Genomic DNA, 20,047 nt, shown 5'->3' on the forward strand with positions numbered 1-20,047 from the left:
TGGTAAAAAAATAATTACCAAAAAAATTACACTGTCATCAGGAACTAAGAAAACAGAAAGACTGCAAGAAACTCCGCCCAGGAAACTTGAATAAAACAGATCAGGATAAAACTAATCTTCCCTTGGAACTTTCTGGTGTTTACCTGTGGTGCTGAAATGGACTTCTGCTGTTTGTCAAAGGCAGTGGGGAAGAGGGGAGTTGCTTCATCACTTCACTCTTGGAGCAGCTATGCCTTCTTTTGCTTTTGGTTTTCTTCCCGAGGCTCAAATAGACCTTTCACAGGGACTTTTCATTTCCCTGACTCCTGTTTCCCTCCTCTGCCCTGCTCCCATGTGTCAGTTCTCAACATGTTGAAATTGTTCCAAAGATAAAGCTCCTTTCAGCCCTGAGTGGGGAGGCTGAGAGGCCACACTCAAAAGTGATGGAGGGATGCTGCTCTTGAATGCTGGCATCATTTGACAAGTTTGCAGGAAGGAAAACAGATTTCTCTGTGGGCTGGTTCAGGCTTTGGCTCTTTCTCCTGTGTGTTGCTGCTGTGTGCAGTTTTCACACAGAAAATAAGTGGGGACAAAATGTTTCAAGACATTCTCTGGACATCAGATGTATTAATTACATTTCAGCTTTTATAACAGTCACTATAATTTCGCCTCATGTTCTCGTGTGCACACAGGCAGATGGCAGCTCCTTTGTCAGTGGCTCTGCTCTTGAGAATTCAATTTGAGAGTCTGCTCTGGAATATGTACTCACCAGAACACTTACATTTGCTTTCAAAGGTGACTGGAGTGATAATGATTTATCAATGTGTACTGGAGCCAGTTTTAAGCTCACACACTTTCAAAAACTGATTATAAAATGTTCAGTGGTAGAATCTTCAGTTGCTACAGAACTGGTTGGTTATATGAGCCATTGCCAGGACCAAAATCAATATGAAGGGCAAAATACCATGTAACTGCCCATCATATCAGACAGTATTTGTGATTTTCAGAGAATTTGCAAAGCTTGAAAAGTAGTGTATTTCATTGCCAGTAATACCTGCTGTGGCTTGTCCATGGCTAAGTGAACAACAGGCTCATTTTAATGACCTTTTTTCAATGCCTTATTTCTTATATCTTGGGGTCATTTACTTGTGGTCTGTGGTGATGTAGCTCAAGGTCTTGCCCTTGGTCCAGCATTCTCTACTGAATACAGCAATTTTCTTGCACAAAATTGCTCTAAATAAGGAAAGTGTGGTAGGAAGAATGAGGAATTTGATCATTTTGCACTTCTGCAATTGCCTGAATTACCTTTATAGAAATGAATATTAGATATGAAGTACAGTTAGGGCGTTTGTGGTAAAGTCAAAGATAGCCCCTAATCTGGGAAGCTGTATTTTATTCTTCTGCCTGTACACACATTGATCCACATCTCTATATCTATTTAAGCAAAATGCTAGGCTTAAAACATTATAATTAGTTATAAGTTATAATATATACTTTTACTAACAGTTATGCTTCTGCCTTGGCAATATATGGTGACTAAAAAATACCACAAATAACTCAGAATCTGCTTTGGTTGGGTTTTTTCCCACCTTGTTTTTGTCATCAGTTATATTTTCTTTAGTAGCAAGTTTTTTATGCAGTTTTTATACAGCAAGGTTTTGGGTTTTTTTAATATTCCTAGTTTGGCCTTCTGCACTGGTAATGTAATTATAGAAATTTGGTTTATGTTTTAAATGGAGCATATTTTATATAATAAGAGCTGGTTATATAAGAAACTTGATTCAGTTAAATAACCAAAAGTCATTTAAGGGGGTTTGCTAGTTCCCAGTAAGAACCCTCCAGAAGTCTTGAGACCTTTAATACTCTCAAAATCATAACCAGACTGAATTATCTTTAGATGGAGCACTGAGTGCAGCTGTGCAGATGGAAATTGTTCAAGATTTTGTCAATTAGAACAGAATGCTGCAGTACTTTTAAAATTGCTTTTAAATTTGATTTCTTTGATATTCATTAAAGTATTTGCTCAACTACCTGCGTGTTTATATTTTCTGTACAATTATATAAGCTCAAATTTATATTTATAGGCTACAAAATGTTATTTAAAGATCTTTACAACAGGGAATTGGAAAGGATAACTCAGATAACTCATTGCACAGACTTGACTTTTATTCCCTCTGCTGTTTTTCTTGTTCTGTATATCAAGGTGCCCCTGTGAAATGTGCTTCAGCTTTCTAAATAGTGAAAACAATGTGCTTTCTTTCTTTGTGGTTGTGGTCTCTCCCATGCTGTGGAGATCAGAGCCGTGCATCTCTGCAGGCAGAGCACCCTGGTACCTGGGCATCTCCTCATCTGTCTCCAGCTCTACTCTCATTCCCATTGCCTACTTCACTCTCAGCCTTTACTTTTTGTCTTCCCTGATGGAAAGCACGTATTTTCTGTGCATTACATGATTTCAGAGCAGTCTGCAGCCCACTGTGCCATTCTGCTTTTTGGAAGCTCACAAACCACTTCAAGATTTTCCTCTTGACCTTTGTGCATTAGTCAAGAAATGAGGCTTAGCACAGAGTTCACTACATTATCCAGGTGTCTTTGTAGAAAATAGTCTATGCCTTGGTGGCCTTTGACTCTCTTCAGGAAGGATTTGCTCAGACTGATGGTGGAAGAAATTGATTTGTTACTTCTGTAGTTTTTCAGAGAACCTTTTTTGGGTATTTTCATCAAGTTTCATTCCATGAATCTACATAAGATACTGTCTCACATTCTGACTGTCTCTGCTGGTATGTTGTCTTCCCTTAGTTGCTGTTCATCTCTTATGGCAACTTCTAGCTAGTTGTCATTTAGCTAAACATTTGATTCTACAAATTATTTATTTCCCTCATTTTTTGGTGCAAATATCCTGTTTTCATTCAGCCCATTTCATCATACCCACATGTTTTTCAAAGTTGCAAAACCATATTTTCTCCAAATTGTGCAGGCCTTAAGCTGGACTTGCAGCTGAAAAATGCTTCCAGTACCAAATGTCTTGTCCCACTTGGATAGCTCTGTGCCTGAAGTCTGTTCATTGAACCAGCTTTGCCTGTTGGTCTTCTCCAATCTCTTGGGTTTCCAGGGAAAGTGTGTTCTCCAATCTTGAGAACTTGTTTAATGAGAACTTCTTTAACTTTCTCCTGCATCCAACATGGTTTACTGAACAGGCAGCAAGTCAGAGACTGAGAGCCATGGGCAACTGAAATGTCCACATCCTAAAAGTCCTGGAAGACTCTGCTGGTCCTTATTCAGTCAGGTTGTTCCTGACTGGCCTTTGCATTCAGCCCTCCCACAGACTGACCCAAATGCTGTTTGACAGCTGCTGAAGATGTGACAGGACTGTGACCTGAGCAGCCACCTCCCCCTGAGGTTCCTCTGCCACATGATACTGAGTGTGCATTCACCCAGCATCTTATTCAGCAAGACAAAGCCTTGTCAACAGTATTGGAAATTAACTTTTTGTGTCCCCACAGCCATTGTTTTTAATTTGGTTAATGATTGGACCTCTTTGCTAGATGAAGTAGAATTATAACTGAGTATTTTTATGAATATTATGGTTTTCATTAATATTATGGTTTTGGAGAAGCTTCTAGACTCTTACCTTGGAAGCTATGCAAAAAACAGGTAACAGTGATACTACCAATAACACTGACCAAGAATTGGACAATGTTTACATTTGTCAGAATGAACAACTATTTAAATCTGGGAATGTAAAGGACTGCTCTTTGCAACAGAAATAGCCCTCTGCAGACAGAACTCCACTCCATAGGGTGTTTGCTCTTAGTTGTAGATATCTGAATTCCCTTTGGAGAGACTCCTTCTGACTTTCTGGGGCATGGGGAGAAAATGGGTTGAATCTTGTGAAACCCTGGCTGAACACCCAGCTAACTCTGAGGCCCAGCTGTGCTTGTCCCTGAGGCATTTAATCTGTAACGTGGTCCAGACTTTCAAGTCTTCTATTTCCCAGTTTGCATATAAAACAAAATTTACAATCAGCTATCTTTATTTGCCTTTAAAGATCTGATTTTTATCTTTTTGATGTCAATGGGAGTTTTCCGTTGGACTAGACTTTTAAACCGAAGTTCAGATCCAAACATTTTTATTTTTGTTTAGTATAATAAACAAAACCCTTCAGCTGAAGTCAGTGGGGACAAAGTTAAGTCTGTGATGAATGTCCTAGAAACGTAATGTTACATATTAGAACATCCAAAATTAAAGAATGTTCTCCCCGAATATTTGGGTTTAAGGGAGGAAAATCCTGTGGGCAAACCCCTCCAATGCAACCACATGCCTGTCACTGAATCATTAAAAACCAATATGATCATGGACAAAGACCCTCTAACTAATTCAAGTTACAAAGTGGTATGTTTATTTACTGGCAAGCGGCAAAGGAGTCACCTCCCAAAGGTGTGACCACCCCAAACAAGGTTCTTTGCCATCTATTTATTCCCCAAGATCTTACATACAATACACATGCATAACCCCAGCACCTCCCATCCCCATTTGATATTAAAATAAAGCTGTTTCTGTAAGGCTAGGGAGTGGCTAAAAAAATACAGCAACACAGACTTCATCCAGAAAGCAGAAGAAGTGATTTATTGCAGAAGTTTTTGGCAATTTTTCAGGCACGTTTTTATAGACTGGTTCCCTGAACCAAGGATAGAATAAGCTCATTGGTCCAAGGAAGGCAACACCTCTTGTAAACATGCTCTTACCAAAACGCCGCGTTCCTCACGCACTCCTCCTGTCCACAACTCCAGGTGCTAAATTTTGTTATTAACTTTTTCCCTTCTGTTTTCCTTTGAGTAGCTTGGGAAAACACAAACTGTTTTCCCTGGCTCTCACCAGCATCCACATGAGGCTATTAGTCCTTCACGAGTGTGCAATTCTTCTCTTGAATTGGGTTGGTGGTCTCGAAATGGGTCAGTGGTCTCAAAGGATGAAGTCAGGAGAGTCTTCATCAGGTCTTGGTGTCCCTCTGGCATAATCCAAGGCCCTGTACTTTGTACACAGTCCAGGTGCTGGCCATTGTTCTTACTGGTTTTGGTCTTGTTCTTAGAATGGTTCACTTTACTTTCTTCTATACGCAAGCTCATAGCAGTAAACAATGTAACACTTAGCTCTAGCCTAAGCATCTAACGCTCATTAACCTGCCATTTGCCGACCTAACTTACATCTTGGTCACGGAAATCGCTTCTACCCTCAGCCGAAATCCTAACTCTTTAAAACCACGATTCATCGCCAGGCTCGAGAAGGGAGCGCTGCGGGTACCGGATCCTGCGGAGCCACCGCGGCGCCGAGGAGCGGGTGCACTGCCTGGGCAGAGCCAGGAGATACAGTGAGGCAGCCACGCGGGTGAAGGAGATCCTGCTGAGCACCGTCAGCCCCGAGCAGTTCGTGCTGACGCTGCTGGAGGCCGAGCCGCCCCACGTGCTGGTGAGCCGGCCCAGCAAACCCTTCACCGAGGCCTCCATGATGATGTCCCTGACCAAGCTGGCGGACAAGGAGCTGGTGCACATGATCGGCTGGGCCAAGAAGATTCCTGGTGAGACATTCAGGCTTGGTTTTGATTTATTTCCATCAATGGTTTTACCGTCAATGAGTTCCCCTCTGCAGCGCAGTAAGCGCGTGGTGTGAAAGTTGCGCATTCTATCCCAAGTGATGGAGAGTTTATTGCTCATTGCTTATTGTTTTTTGATTTAGACACAATATAACCCTTAGCTTGCTGTCTGTTCTTACTCAAATACTCGTTCATTTTGTTACAAAGCAGAGGTGGTGTTGCATGTAATTTCTACCTCAGCTGTAAATACCTGATTAAGCTGATTTAGAAGGTTCATTTACCACCAAGCTTTTCCTTGAGTCCTGATAGAAGGTTTCTAGTAGTTGGTTGTTGGAAAATCCCAGCTCTACAGAGATGGGACAACTGAGATGTGTTTTAATGTATTTTATTCCATTATCAATCTCATTGAAGGGTGAAACATAAGAGATGTAAAACTCTATGCCATCCAATCAGAAACCACATTATTTCCTGGTTACAATACCTTATAAATATTTTTCAGCCTATAAGCTTTTGTCACACAATACTAATACTTCTAACACTAATCACCTATTATTTTACCCCAAGTGGTCTTGCTACAATGCATTTTTCACAGTTCTAATTCTCCAAAATATCTGGTCTTTTTGCAAGGCCATAGTTTGAAACTTGTTTCTTGTTCAATCTCTCTCTCAACAATGTCTTCTGTATTCCATGGCCTTTTAAAGTCAGCATGCCTTATCTCAGAGTTTGCATACAGATGTACAAGACTGTGGGAGCTTTTAGTCAGGCTTTGAGAATCCTTTACAAATCCATTTTTCCCAGCTGGTGATAACTGAAGGGTGTCCAAGTCCTGGGTGTCTGCAATCATTTCATTTGACAGAGCTGCAACAGAAAAACATCAGTGGTGCTCAGGATTGATTTCAGATTTATCATGTGCACTCCTTCAAAACAAAAATCAGTAAGTGTTCTTTCAGTTATTGGCAGCACCCAGAGCATGCACTGCAGTACAACTGCCTGGAATGTCTCAAATATGTCCATGGCATCATGGCAATGAACCATTTCACTTCTCACAAACCAGAAACGGTGAGCATTTGCAGTTCCTTCTACATGAAGTACCCTGACTAAAACAGGCAGAATAAAAACTAAAAGTGAGCTAAAAGCAGGGAATAATTGGTGGACTCATAGCAGTATGGGGTTTGATCCTGAGCTTCAGACAGAGTGTTCTGCTGGGAGCCAGCACTCCATGGATCCTCTCCTGGATTTAGTGCTGAAGGGTTCAGAGCGTGCTGGTGTGCTCTGTAAAGAGCTGCTGCTGCTGAGAACACACATGGGAAACATGGCAGGAACCCTTCCCTCCAGAAACACAGCGTGTGCACAGTGCAGGGAGCAAACCTGCAGGAGAACATTTCACTTAATCCTTAAATTAGGAATTCAGCGGCCAGGGAAGCGCATCCTATTTCATGTCTAGGTGGAGTGGCTGATGTGCTTCCAGCTCCAGCTGCTGAGCAGCTCCCAGGGCACAGCAGTCTCAGACTCTGTGTTGGAGGGTCCAGGTGTGATGGTTTTGGGGTGTGCAGATTCCAGGCCAGCTGCTCAGCTGCTGGGGAGGAGATGTTTGCATCCCAGAGCACCTCAAAGCACGCTGCACATCTGCAATGTGGTGATGGTTTTGCTCTTAATGTGGGATGTTTTAAAGCTGAGAGACCAAACCCTTTAGACTTATTTTTGTGGCTGAAAAAACTCTGAAAATAACTGTGAAGTAAGTAACCATAAGGGGTTAAATTATATCTATTGCTATACTTTCTTGTCTAATAATAAAAATGTGATTAAAAGGTGTCATTTCAGAGGACTCCATTTAGTTGTGTTTATATGGTAGGAAGTGAAATGTAAAGGAAAATCAGTCGTAGAAAATGACCTCATTTGAACCAATATTTCAGTGGGAAACACCCCCAACCTTTTTCAATTTTCTGATTATTATTAATTTCTATTTTTAACTCTGAGAATTTTTTTAAAAAAACAAATGCACAAACCCAAGTCCTCAGCCAGTTAAGATTAATTATTTTTATTTTTCACAAGATGAGTTTCTAAACCAGCTTCCATTTTGGCATCAGTCATTTTTAGTTTGCCAGAAATAAAAACATTTTATTGGCAGTAAGATAACTGTATGAAGAAAAGCCATTGAAGCAGTCAAACCCCTTCAAAACAATTCCTGGGAATGCTGACACTTTGTTGTCTCTGGGTTTTTTTTCTGATCACTCCTACTACAGAGAACAGAAATATACAGCATTTTAGAGCAATGCCATTAATAGATGTGATGTTTAATATGCACTCAATTATAAATGACACTGACATTTTACATGGCAGTAACTTCAATGTGGATATTTTTGTTGGATTTTTTGTTTTCCATTAAAAAGCTGTGATGACTAAAGCTCAGGACATGGAATTTTATTTTTCAAAAAGTCTTGCTTGAAAGTAATCATGTCCATCTCTGCCTGGTTCCTGGAGGTAATGTCTTAGGAAAAAATAGAGAGTTTTTGACTAATGGCCCAGTGAGCAGTAATTTTACTTTCTGAAAAGCTGAATATTTGCTTTTGTTTACCTAGGCTAGAAGCCCATTTTCATCTCTAAGTTATTATTGGATATTTTGACACTCACTGGAGGTGAAAAAAAATATTTTTCCTTATTTCATTCACAGTAACTTTTTCTATAAATAGGAAAAAAGCATGTTTGTATTTTGTGGGTTTTTCATATTTAATATTTAATGACAGTTATGAATTTTACTCAGTGGCTGTATTTTTGTTCTGGACTTTCAGCCTAATGAAGTATATTTTTTTTGTTGCTCAGTAAAATAGAAGCTGACATCTGGATATTTTTCCCTTCTGAATTCCAAGTATTTTAATTCTCACTTGTCAGGCAGCAGAACACAGCTTCTATAATTGCCTCTTGCTTTGTTGACCTAGTCTAAAAGAGTTTGACATGGTTCATTGCTGAACCTGTATTGCAAATCGATAGGGTGCTGTCACAATATTGAAATTTGGAGTCCTTATGCAGCCTAGTGTAATGTTGACCAGAGCAGTGTGTCTTTTTCTAGTTTCCACACATCCAGCACAAGCTTTTTTTCTTGTCTGTCTTAGCAATTATAATTAAATTATAAGGAATAGAGCCCAACAATCCAAAGGATGTGTAATACAGTCAGAGAAAAATTATTAGTTTAATGTAGTCTGGAGGAAATTAAATGGGGCTCCTGACACTGCAGTGAAAGCTTGGTGGTGGTTTGCTGTCCTGGACCTTTGGAACATGGGATTGTTATGAAAAAGAGAAGTGGAGTCCTTCTGACAGCTCTGCTCAATGGCCACAGCTCCTACTGCTGCTGCTGGTAATGCGAATTTAGCAGATGACATCCGTGATAAATCTGGATTTCAAGAACCTCTAGATTTAACCCTTGGACTTGGTCTGACATCTCACTCAACCGAGAGAGTTTTAAAACCTGATAATTCCTTGTTTATGCTAGAGAAATCAGTACATGCAGGTGTAAATGTTTATTTAAATATACTCTGAAATGTCTTTGGGCTGTTGTTTCCCAGGAAACTGACACTGTCAGGTTTTGTACTATTTCACACTTCCCCGAATATTTTCCCAAAAGCAGTTTTAAATTACGAGTGTGTGTGGCAGATAATCTATTATTGGCTGTGCATTCTGTAGTAAATTCTGTGACAGTGGAATCCAGGAGGGAAGGTGCCACTCCCAGGCTCCTCTTTACCCTTATAAAATCAGAGGTAAGGCTGTACCAGCTTTGAAAAGCAGCACATTCAGTGATGATAAAAGTGAGCATTGCCCAGTTCATTGTCACTGACTATCTTCCAGCTGAGTAGTGTAATAAGATTAAAAATACAAGAAGCATTTGTATAAATTACTGACAGAGAGATTCTTTGTCAGCTAAAGCAACCCAAATGCCTTGTGTGCATTTTAAGACCTCAGAGAACTGGGAAAAACTTCAGGAAACCTGTCTGCCCTGGCCAGGATTTGTCACCATGCAGTGTCAGAGATGCCAGCTGATCTAAAAATGGAGCACCTTTGGCAAAGGCCTGAGCTAAAGAAGCTCAGCTTTGAAAACTGTGGCCTGATCTTGTTTTGGATCACTGAGCAGCTCTTCATCATATCTGTGTTTTCCTCCTTGACTGAGCAGTCTGTTTTCCCACTCATGTTTTGATAATTTACACTTCTGGTCTTTCGGTTTGGAGTGTGTAAATTTTATATCTCTTTTTTTTTTTTTTTTTTTTTTTTTTTTTTTTTTTTTTTTTTTAAAGTTCTGGGAATCAGAATGATAGAATCATGGAATGAGTTGGGTTGGAAGGGACCTTAAAGATCCCCTTGTTCCAACCCCGTGCCATGGGTAGGGGCACTTTCCCCTAGACCAGGTTGCTCCAAGCTCCATCCAACCTGGCCTTGAACACTCCCAGGGATGGAGCAGCCACAACTCTGGGCACCCTGTGCCAGGGCCTCACCCTCACAATATTTATTCTAACATCTCTCTTCTTTTAGAACAAGAACATAAAGGAGGTGACTCTGCAGTCACCTGAGTTTCACCAGGTGTAAGGGACTAATTGCACTAAAACACCACTCTGCTTTATTCCAAACATCTTGTGGAAGATGAAAATAGCAAATATTTTTGTTCCAATTTGAAATGGCAGCCTGGCCTTTTGGATGTCCCTTATCTTTACAACCCATAGTTCTTTCTGGTTTTTTTTTGTTTGCTTGTTTCTCATATACTAATTTTCTTTATTAAAACAGAGCATTAAACAAGTTGTGTTTTATGCTATTTGCATCACTTTAGGCTTCATTGATCTCAGCCTCTATGACCAAGTAAGGCTCTTGGAGAGCTGCTGGATGGAAGTTCTAATGATTGGTTTGATGTGGAGATCAATTGACCATCCTGGGAAACTGATTTTTGCCCCAGACCTTGTATTAGACAGGTAAGAGGAATGAATTTCTTGAGAACATTTCATATTAACATGTCTGAAGGTGGGGTGAACTGTAAGAGGAAGAGAATTAAACATGGCAGATGTGATTAATATTTCATCTAACAATATCATTTACTTGTGCTTGTAACAATAATGTCCTAAGGTTCCACATCCTTTCAGGGATTTAAGGAATGCTAAGCTTTAAAAGCATTGTTGAACTTGCAAATTCCTGAACTCCTGTAGCACCGAGTGTGAAGTTTCTCTGCATTTTTTCACATCTTTTTGGTGGTTTTGCTCCCTTTTTTCCAGGTCTCTAGATGCTGAAACTGTCAATACACAGGAACACAAGGCACCACATTGTCCATTTGTCCCTACATTCCTCATTAAAAAGAACATACAGTGTCAGGCAATATTTTAATTATTTTAAATAGGTTACCTGCCTGTTTTTGTTCCTGCCACTACAGCAGACTTCATAGTTAGCTATAATAGTGAATATTAGAGCACTAGCTGAGAGGGATTTAAAGACCTCTAGCTTGCTATTGGATACTAAGAATATTTTTTCAACAGCAGGGTGTTTTCAAGTTTAAAGATTATTTTTCCATAGCATCATGTACCAGGAAGGAAAATATGGATTACTAAGGATGTTTTTCTACAGACCCTTGAAGGATTTGACCTGAGCTTCACATTGGTAAAAAGTCAGGGAAGCAGTCTACTCTCTTGGGTAGTCTTAAAATGTCTTTTAGTCTTTTCAACCTGGGAAAATTCAGATTTGCACCAGTTCTGTGATTTGCAATCAATAATTATTGTTGTAGATACAGATAGGCAAAATTGGCTAATAAGAAAAAAACCTCTTTAAAAAAATTTATAGAACAGAGGAAATAAATATTATTTGCTCATATAAAATTCAATACAAGGACATGCTGCACTGTTCAGTGCAATGATCAGAAATTGATGAAAATGTACAATACATTTAATTGCTCAAGAGTTAATATGTGCTGAATAGAGTAGGAATATTTGATGCATTTCTTCATTTCCTCAAGACATGGCAGAGTGGGAGCTTACAAGTGTCTGGGCATGCTGTAATTCCATTCAGGATATTCTTATATGAACCTGGTCTGTAACATGATTGTCTTTATCTTAGTTGAACTTAGAATCCTGGAATGGTTTGGGTTGGAAGGGACCTTAATAATCGTCTCATTCCAGCCCCTTGCCATGGGCAGGGACACCTTTCACTGTTCCAGCTTGCTCCAAGCCCCATCCAACCTGGCCTGGAACACTCCCAGGGATGGGGCAGCCACAGCTGCTGTGCCAGGGCCTCAGCACCCTCACAGGGAAGAGTTTCTTCCTAATCTTTAATCTAAACCTACTCTCTTTCCATTTGAATCCATTCCCTCTTGTCCTGTCCCTCCAGGCCCTTGCCCAAAGCCCCTCTCCAGCTCTCTTGGAGACATTTTAGGCACTGGAAGAGACCCCAAGGTCTCCCTGGAGCCTTCATTTCATTCATAATCTTTGCAGACAATATTTCTCTGGAACCCCTGTCCTTGTTTTGAATCTGGCAGCTGCCTGTCCTTCTCTAAAGCTTAATATTCTTCTTTGCTGTGAGGAGCACAGGAAACTGTCCAATCAAAAATACTTTTTGCAGGCAGAACCTGCTGCCCCTAGGTGGAGTTACCTGCATGTTCCTGCCTCCAGCCTGAAGGCTCAGCACCTTTCTCTTGGGATCCAGTAAATTTTTTATTCTCCTGCACTGCTGTGCTTAAATCTATCTCATCTTAAAAACATTACAGGGGGAAAAAATCCCTGTTACAGAGAGAATTAGAAGCCTTCCTTTGAATGCTGCTCTTGTAGAGCCTAATCACTTTTTCAGTCCAGTACGTACAAATAAAACTAACAAAAAAACTTGAACGCAATTTCAGTATTTTGAAATTTGCCACTGCTGAATTTTAAACAAGTAGGAATTACTTGTTTGGGGTATTTTTAAGGTCTGAAAATAGGAGCACTTCTCATATCCAAGATGAAGAAAGTTGCATTCTGTAAACACTTGCAAATATAAAAATAACCAAGCCACAAAACCACCAAAACCCCAAATACCTTTCAATACCTACACAGAAAAGAGTGCCAGGAGATAGGGACAGGAGTTGTTTTATTCTTTAAAAATGTCTTGTTATTCCAAGCAACTTATTTTAGGAAGTCTTTCTTTTCTACCAAGTTCTGAAGCCTTCATTAGGTAGAAACATTATGTTACTGGTTCTGAGTAACTCCTTGTGAAACAAATCTGGAAAATTATTCAAGGTGGTACTGTGCCCTGCACTCCAGGATTTCAAACTGATTATCCAGAATTATACAGGCTGAGAGGATACAGAAATGTGATCACACTTATGGTCAATCCTGCTTGCACTTTAACGAGAAAATAATTTTCTTACAAATACCGACCTTTCATACTAGTGTAATTTTCAATTTAGATTTCATGATAGAGCCTTTTAAATTCTCCCAAAGATGAGATAAGATAGGCCTAAGAAGCAGCTTCCTTCATGCTTTGACTTTTATCTGTCTGAGTCAGTTCCTTAATTCCACTTTTTTGGTGACATGTTGAATGTGTTTCCATAGGGATGAGGGGAAATGTGTAGAGGGAATTTTGGAGATCTTTGATATGCTCCTGGCCATGACCTCGAGGTTCCGAGAGCTGAAGCTGCAGCACAAGGAGTATCTGTGTGTCAAGGCAATGATCCTCCTCAATTCCAGTGAGTATGTGCTTGGCTCTAATACTCACCAAACTCTACCTTTTATTTTGAGGGTGGTTGGGAAATCAGCCTCAAAAAGCCCAAATATCAAATGATAAAAAATTATTGGGTGAGAATAATAAGAAAGGACTTGTCTCTGATAGATTGTAAAGATTTTTGCTCAGGAAACTTCTAAGCTGTATCATTTGTTGTATTTAGGGGCTATGTCCTATTCTAAGAACTGCATAAAAGACCCCAAAATCTGATAGACTCTCACAAGGTGGGGCTCATGGCTCAGGCTGTGGATCTGCCCTTTTGAATGGGAAATTTTGCTCCTATCTCTGGATCCCAGTCATGTGTAAGTTGCTGTACAGGCCTACAAACCTGTCCTTAATTCTTAATTCCAGTAATTCTAGTAATTCTAGTAATACTAGTTACTCAACTGAGTGATGGTTAATGGGCATTCAGTGTTCCTATTTAATGGTAATGAGTTGGTTAGAAATGACTGGAAGAACTCAACAGCTCTGCAAGATGAGTTTCAGGACAGGAGCTTTGCTTTGCAGCCTCTCACAAGGCAAGTGTTTGCTAGTTTAGGGCAGCCTGCAGTAAAAATCGTATTTTTCCCCAGAACATTTTGTAGTCAATATTGACAAAAAAAAATCCCACGACAAAATAGCAGCTAAACTATTTACATCTACTGCTTTCAGCATGAAGCTGCTGCATAATTCTTAGTCCAGGACTGAATGGGAACAGTCCAGCTGCAATCCCACTTGTCTGCCCACTTGTTTGGGTTGGAGTGTTGATCTGCTGGAGGGTAGGAAGGATCTGCAGAAGGATCTGGATAGGCTGGATTGATGGGTCAACACCAACAGCATGAGGTTCAACAGGACCAACTTTGGCCACAAAAACCTCCTGCAGTGACACAGCCTGGGGGATCAGGGGTTGGAAAGCCATGATGAGGATGATAAGAAATGAGATTTCATGATGATGATGAGAGGAAATGGCCTCAAGCTGCACCAGGAGTGGTTTAGATTTGACATTAGGAACAATTTCTTCACCAAAAGGGTGGTCAGGCATTGGAAGAAGTTGCCCAGGCAAGTGGTGGAGTCACCATCCCTGGAGGGATTTAAAAGATGTGGAGATGTGGCACTTGGGGATGTGGTTTAGTGATGGCTGGGTCAAAGGTTGAACTTGATAATCTTAAAGGTTTTTCCAACCTAGATGATTCTATGATTCTGTGGATATCACTATTTCAACAGACAACAAAAATGTTTTTTTTTTCCTGAAATAACCACAACAGAAAAAACAGCCGAAAAACCCCAACCAAACTCCACATTCATCAGCCATGTTTTTCAAAGTTTATGTCTCAAAAGATTTGTCCTTTCTTTTCTTCTACTCTCCTTTCTTGACAAAATTAATAATTTTCCCCTATTTTTCAAGGTATTCTGGATCTCTGTCCTTTCATAGTTATGTCTGGAGAGACTGTTGAGATTTTTTTCTTTGCCTGGTCTCACATCTCTTCTGCTTTATCAATAATGTTACTGTGTGCTTCCAGAAATTCCTAGTCACAACTTTTTTTTTCCTTTGTCCATACCCCCAAGTCTCTAGCTGGTTTTTTGTTTGTTTGGTGGGGGTTTTTTTTTGGGGGGGGGGTTGGTGGGGTTTTTGTTTGTTTTAGTTTTGAGGTTTTGGTTTTTGTTTGTTTGTTGGGTTTTTTTGTTTGTTTTGTGTTTTTCTTTTTTTGTTTTTATTGACTTTCAAGGTTTCTCACTGCAGACATGTGCTGTATTGTGACAGCCTCAGTGACCTGCAGGGAGACCATGACCAGCTGGGTCACTCTGAGCAGTGTCACTGACATGTTCTCCTCCCTCCCTACTACATACTCAGGGAAAAGGGTTTTTTTTCAACAAGAAGGGATTACAACAAGCATAATGTTATAGTTCATAACAGTTGAAAAAACAAGGTACAGAGGAAAAAACCCTGGAGAATGGAGAGCACATCACGACCTGAGTGAAGGGTCTATGTGCAGAGTGTCTTGGGGGGATTTGGGAGAATTGCTCACTTTGCAAATGATGGGGTCATCAAATTCAAGCTTGATGTGGCACATGGAGCATCATTTGTACAGTCTTGAGGCGAGTGTCAGGGAATTTACCTTCTCTAATTGTGTTGAAATATTACATATTAAAAAAAATCTACAGTTGTAGCACTTTGTTCTTCCTCAAGAAGCAGCAACTATTTCTTTCTCTTCTCTGTTTAGGCATGTTCCCCTTGTCAGCAGAGGAACCTGAAAGCAACAGGAAACTGCACCACCTGCTCAACGTGGTCACAGAGGCTTTGGTGTGGGTTATTGCCAAGAGTGGCATCCCCTCACAGCAGCAGACAACTCGCCTGGCCAATTTGCTGATGCTCCTCTCTCATGTTAGACACGCCAGGTACAGTTTACAGAGTGTGTGCAGCACTTGTGTTGTGTTAGTGTTTGTTTATTACAGCAAAAAAGAGGTGGCTGGAACTCCAGGGGAATCCTGGTGCTGCTCTTCACCTCTCTCACTGTGAGGCTTTCCTTCCCAGCACAACAAAACAGGCAGTAAACTCAATTGCTTGCTGGCACTCAATGATGTGATGATATTAAAATGCTATCTTAACCTTATTAGATTAAATAATTCATTATGTGTCTGCCTGGAATGTTTAACAATAACACAAATTGAGCCTTTCAAAAAAACATCCCACCCAGCCATCAAAACCCGTGCATTCAAAATGAAAATCTGCTCCAAAACGGATCTACAGTGTGGGCTTTGGTAGAGCAAAGTGGATTTGGGGGCCACGTTTTTCCCAGACAAAATTTGTTGTCTTTTATGTGGAGCCACAGAGCTTTTGGGAAATGACTCATACTACAGCATGTCAGGCTCCTGTTTGTTCCATGGGAAGTGGCTCCAGTTCCTGGACTTCCTTGAGAGGTCCAGCTATGCTTATGGTCCAGCAGGATCCTATAAAGAGAGGTTTTAATTTTCAGTCTGTTTGTCATTTTAAATCATTACTCAGAGGTCAGCTATTGACTAAGCTGTCTCATGGCTTGACTTTGGACTGTGTGTCCAGGGAAGATGTCCTGGAAATGGGCTGGAGCACAGAGAGGAGAGCTGGGCACATCTATAGGGACACTGGAAAGTGGATGGCCACCTTTGCAACAAGCTTCTTGGGAGAGCAAAGGGCAGCAGCAGGGACCTGATGGTGCTGAAAGACAGCTTTTTACAGCCAGTTAGTGGGCTGGGGGTGAGTTTGAGAGCTGGCCTTGAAAAATCTCCAGCACCAGCCAGAGCTGAACCTGTCTCGTGGCTCTGATCTCTGCCATCACCTGGATTATGCTCTGTGATGTGACTCCACATCACAGCTTTGCAGAAGCTATTCTAGCATTCTGTGAACAAACATCATGAATCTTTGTGAAATTTTTATATTTTCTCTTTAAGCCAAGATTTTCTATGCTGTGTCTCCCTCAGCCAAAGTCTGGAGGCTGCTTGTGTCCTGTCGCCTTTAGGTTGCTTGCTGCTGGTCAGTCAGACTTTGTTCTGGAAATAATTGAGAGCTGGGTGTGGGAGAGGGGCTGCAATTTCTTCTTGCCCATTAACATATTCATAACTCTTGAATTGCAGCAGAACCTCATTTATCTGGAAGTATTGCCCCCTCCCAGCCCAACCCACCAGCTCAGCTGTGTGCTGGCTGGCTGCTGCTCGTTCCACTGGGATCGATCTGGTGTTGAGCAAGCACCCTTAGATCTCAACCCCAAACTCCTGAGTGCATCTGGAGTGTAAATATGTGTGACTGCAATGGCAATAGCCATTTTTAGTCCAAACCATGGTTACAGCACTGAGTGCTCAAGCTAACCCAGTGCCATTGTGTCTTACTGCATAGCAGAAATATTGCTTTTCTGTCTGTAACCACCTGCAAGATCTTCTCACTGGACATGCAGAGAGTAAACACAGTGCTTGAAATTAGCTGGGTAATTAGGTCTTCCTACTCAGCCAGCTAGGAGAGGTAGGTAGTCATTAGTAAACTGCATGTAGTAAATCCCCCTTTTGCATAAAGCTGCAGTTTGGGGCCTCCCACCTTTACAGCATCCAAGAGGTTTTTCCTTTCATTTCAGTAAGGTTGGTACATCTGAATTATTTCCTGAAAGAATTTGTATGGTGCAAAACAAAGCTTGCCTCTCTAAATAGTAGAACATTCAGCCTTAAAATATTGAGATGTTGTTACTGTTGGTAGTGGTAAGTGATCTCAGGGACTACAGCAGCTAAATCCTGTTAAATCCAAATTAATGAAAGGGGCTCTCTTGAAACCGTGATCGTGTTTTTCTTCTCTGCATTTTTGGAACCAGAGTGCTGAGTTATTTTCTGTTCTCCTGCACAGTAACAAGGGAATGGAGCATCTCCTGAGCATGAAGTGTAAAAACGTGGTGCCAGTGTATGACTTGCTGCTGGAGATGTTGAATGCTCACACCCTCCGGGGGCAAAGGAAGCCCCTGGCCACACACCCTGAGTTTGGCCCACTGGAGCAAATGGAGCCTGGAGAAAGCCTGAGGAAGGGGGAACCCCAGTAATTGTGTCAAGACCTGGAAATGTGAGGCTTTTTCAGAGCTATGGGAGCAAACAGAACTGCTGGGAAGGGGCTGCAGAAGTGTGACCTAGTGTGAGTTCTCATCCCTTCTGGAATTGCACATCAGTGTCTCGGGAGAGGCCATGGGGAGCTCACCTCTGTCTGTGATTCTGACATTGCAACAGCTGCACTGCTGTAGTGCCTTTTCTGAGACTCTGCAAAAGCACCTTATGAAATCAAGCCTCAGAACAGCACTGTGGGACAGGGGATTGCTGCCTCTCCTTCTCAGAGGCAGAACTGAGAGGGAGAGGTGAAGGGACAGGTTTGAGATGGCAGGAGAAGCTTGGAGAGAGGTTGATCTCTGTCTCCCAGAGCAAGACTTTTAAGCACTGACTGAACAAAGTCCTCTTTCATCACGGGATGGTGTGAAATGTAGAACAGCGTCATTTGGGACAGATGTTTACCTGTGTATGCTGGTCCCTGGGGAATGCCTGCTCTGCAGCTGATCTAGATAAAGTGCCGAGATACAGACAGTGTGAAGGAGCTTATTCTCAAATATGCAGTGGCCTTCATTTGAAGGTCATTTGGAATAGCTTCTAGGGTCAGTTCAGGGCCTCTGAAGAAAGTTTAAATTGATCTTAAGTTTGCATTTTGTGAGCCTGTTCTTAACACTCACATTATCGTCTGCTTATAATTCTTCAGTGCTTTAAGCAACGACCAAATCGTCTGAATATTTCAGTCAATACTGACCTTTGAAATGTGTTTTGTCTGTGAGATTATCATGTTGTTTTATATATTTATTAATGATGTTAAATTTATTCTAATAATTAGGTACACGAAGTTGCTCTGTGAATATTAACTGTTTGTATTTGTATATGATCTGCTGATCAGGCCTTGTGAAACCAGCTAGAAAAAAATCTTCCCACCCCTTTGACTGGTGTGTGGAATTACGTCCTGCCCACCCAAAACCTCTTGCAGGGGGTGAGGCACTGGATGGGAACATGGATGGGGATCTGTTTTTGTCTGCTGCCCTGAGGTTTGCTGCTTGCTTGTTCTCAGCATGCATGGCACCTTGTGCTGTGGTCTTCATATCTTTAATAGGAGCCCTCAAAGAGCGAGGATGGGGATAATGGTAAATGTGAAGATAATGTAAAGATGGGGATAACGTAAAGCACTACTGTGCTTTGCAAGTGTGATGACTTGTTTGAATTACACAGGAGATGTAGTGGTTTAAACCTTCTTTTTGTGCTGATTTCTGCATGTGTTAAGCTGCACTGAGTAAAAAAAAAACTGATTAAATGGCCTGGCTGATGACCTCAGCTGATGATGATGAGATCAGCAGGGTGGCATCATTCATTCTGGTAACTGTCTCTCTACATGGAACCATTTCAATATAGCACATGCATGTTCTGGGCATTATGGTGAAATGAATTGGGATCACACCAAAAGTCTATTTTGAGCCAATAAGTCTTTTGCATTAAGGACTTTGATTAGTATACCATTTGCATATTTTGAATATTAGTCAAACCATTAATCTTGGTGGTTTTTTAAAGCCAAGGACAGTATTTTTATAGGAGGTTTTCAGTGAGTTACACATCTATTGTCTGTTTTGATCTTGTACTATACCAGATGCTGCTGCTGATCTAAATTTTTACTCTCTGCCTTTTTATTGTTTTTAAGAAACTGTAATATAGCCATGTCCTTCTAAAGATGTGTAATATTTGCAATGAAAAAAAGGAAAAAAATGTGAGTACAGTCTGGAATTTATTGGTACTTTCATTTTGAGAGATGTTTTGCTGTGAAACAAACCTGTCTCAGTATTTCTTAGGCTTGATTGTGTTCTGGCCTCACTGCCTGTTGTGTTGCTCTTTCTCTGATTTTCTTTATCCTGTGTAATCTTTTAGTTTAATACAGTTTTTCAAAGAAATGTTTAAGTGAATTGTTTGTTTGTTTTGCTTTGAAAGTGTTGAATTTGTGTACAATCTTGGAACAAACCTTTTGAAGAGAAAATGGGAAAGACTGGGTATAAATCATGAAATTACCTTCTAAATGGAAATTTGCTGTGGATTGACTCTGTAAAAGGGATATGCTGCAGTTTTGTGCTATGTGGTGGTGTTCATATATGTTGCTATTAGTACAGTGCAAATAGGAAAATGATGTGATTTTAACCTACTTTTTGTCTTGTTGAACATAATTTTATTAAAAGTGACTAACGGTGTTTTAAAATGGGTGAAAGTCAA

At 40.7% G+C, this 20,047-nt stretch overlaps 1 protein-coding gene across 4 annotated transcripts in view; it reads left to right on the plus strand.

Annotated features, from left to right (window-relative positions):
* ESR2 (estrogen receptor 2) overlaps positions 1-20,047 on the plus strand; it is a 41,299-nt gene extending 21,252 nt beyond the window's left edge. For 3 of the 4 annotated variants that reach the window (XM_088166154.1, XM_088166155.1, XM_014871353.2), the window contains 5 exons: positions 5,252-5,551; positions 10,377-10,515; positions 13,111-13,244; positions 15,481-15,655; positions 17,622-20,047. In XM_088166154.1, coding sequence (XP_088022280.1) covers positions 5,252-5,551; positions 10,377-10,515; positions 13,111-13,244; positions 15,481-15,655; positions 17,622-17,811 — 938 coding nt within the window. In that variant the 3' untranslated portion in view covers positions 17,812-20,047. 4 annotated transcript variants of the gene reach the window in all.

Source organism: Sturnus vulgaris, chromosome 6 (genome assembly GCF_052056855.1).
Source record: "Sturnus vulgaris isolate bStuVul1 chromosome 6, bStuVul1.hap1, whole genome shotgun sequence".
NCBI classification, from domain to species: Eukaryota; Metazoa; Chordata; class Aves; order Passeriformes; family Sturnidae; genus Sturnus; species Sturnus vulgaris.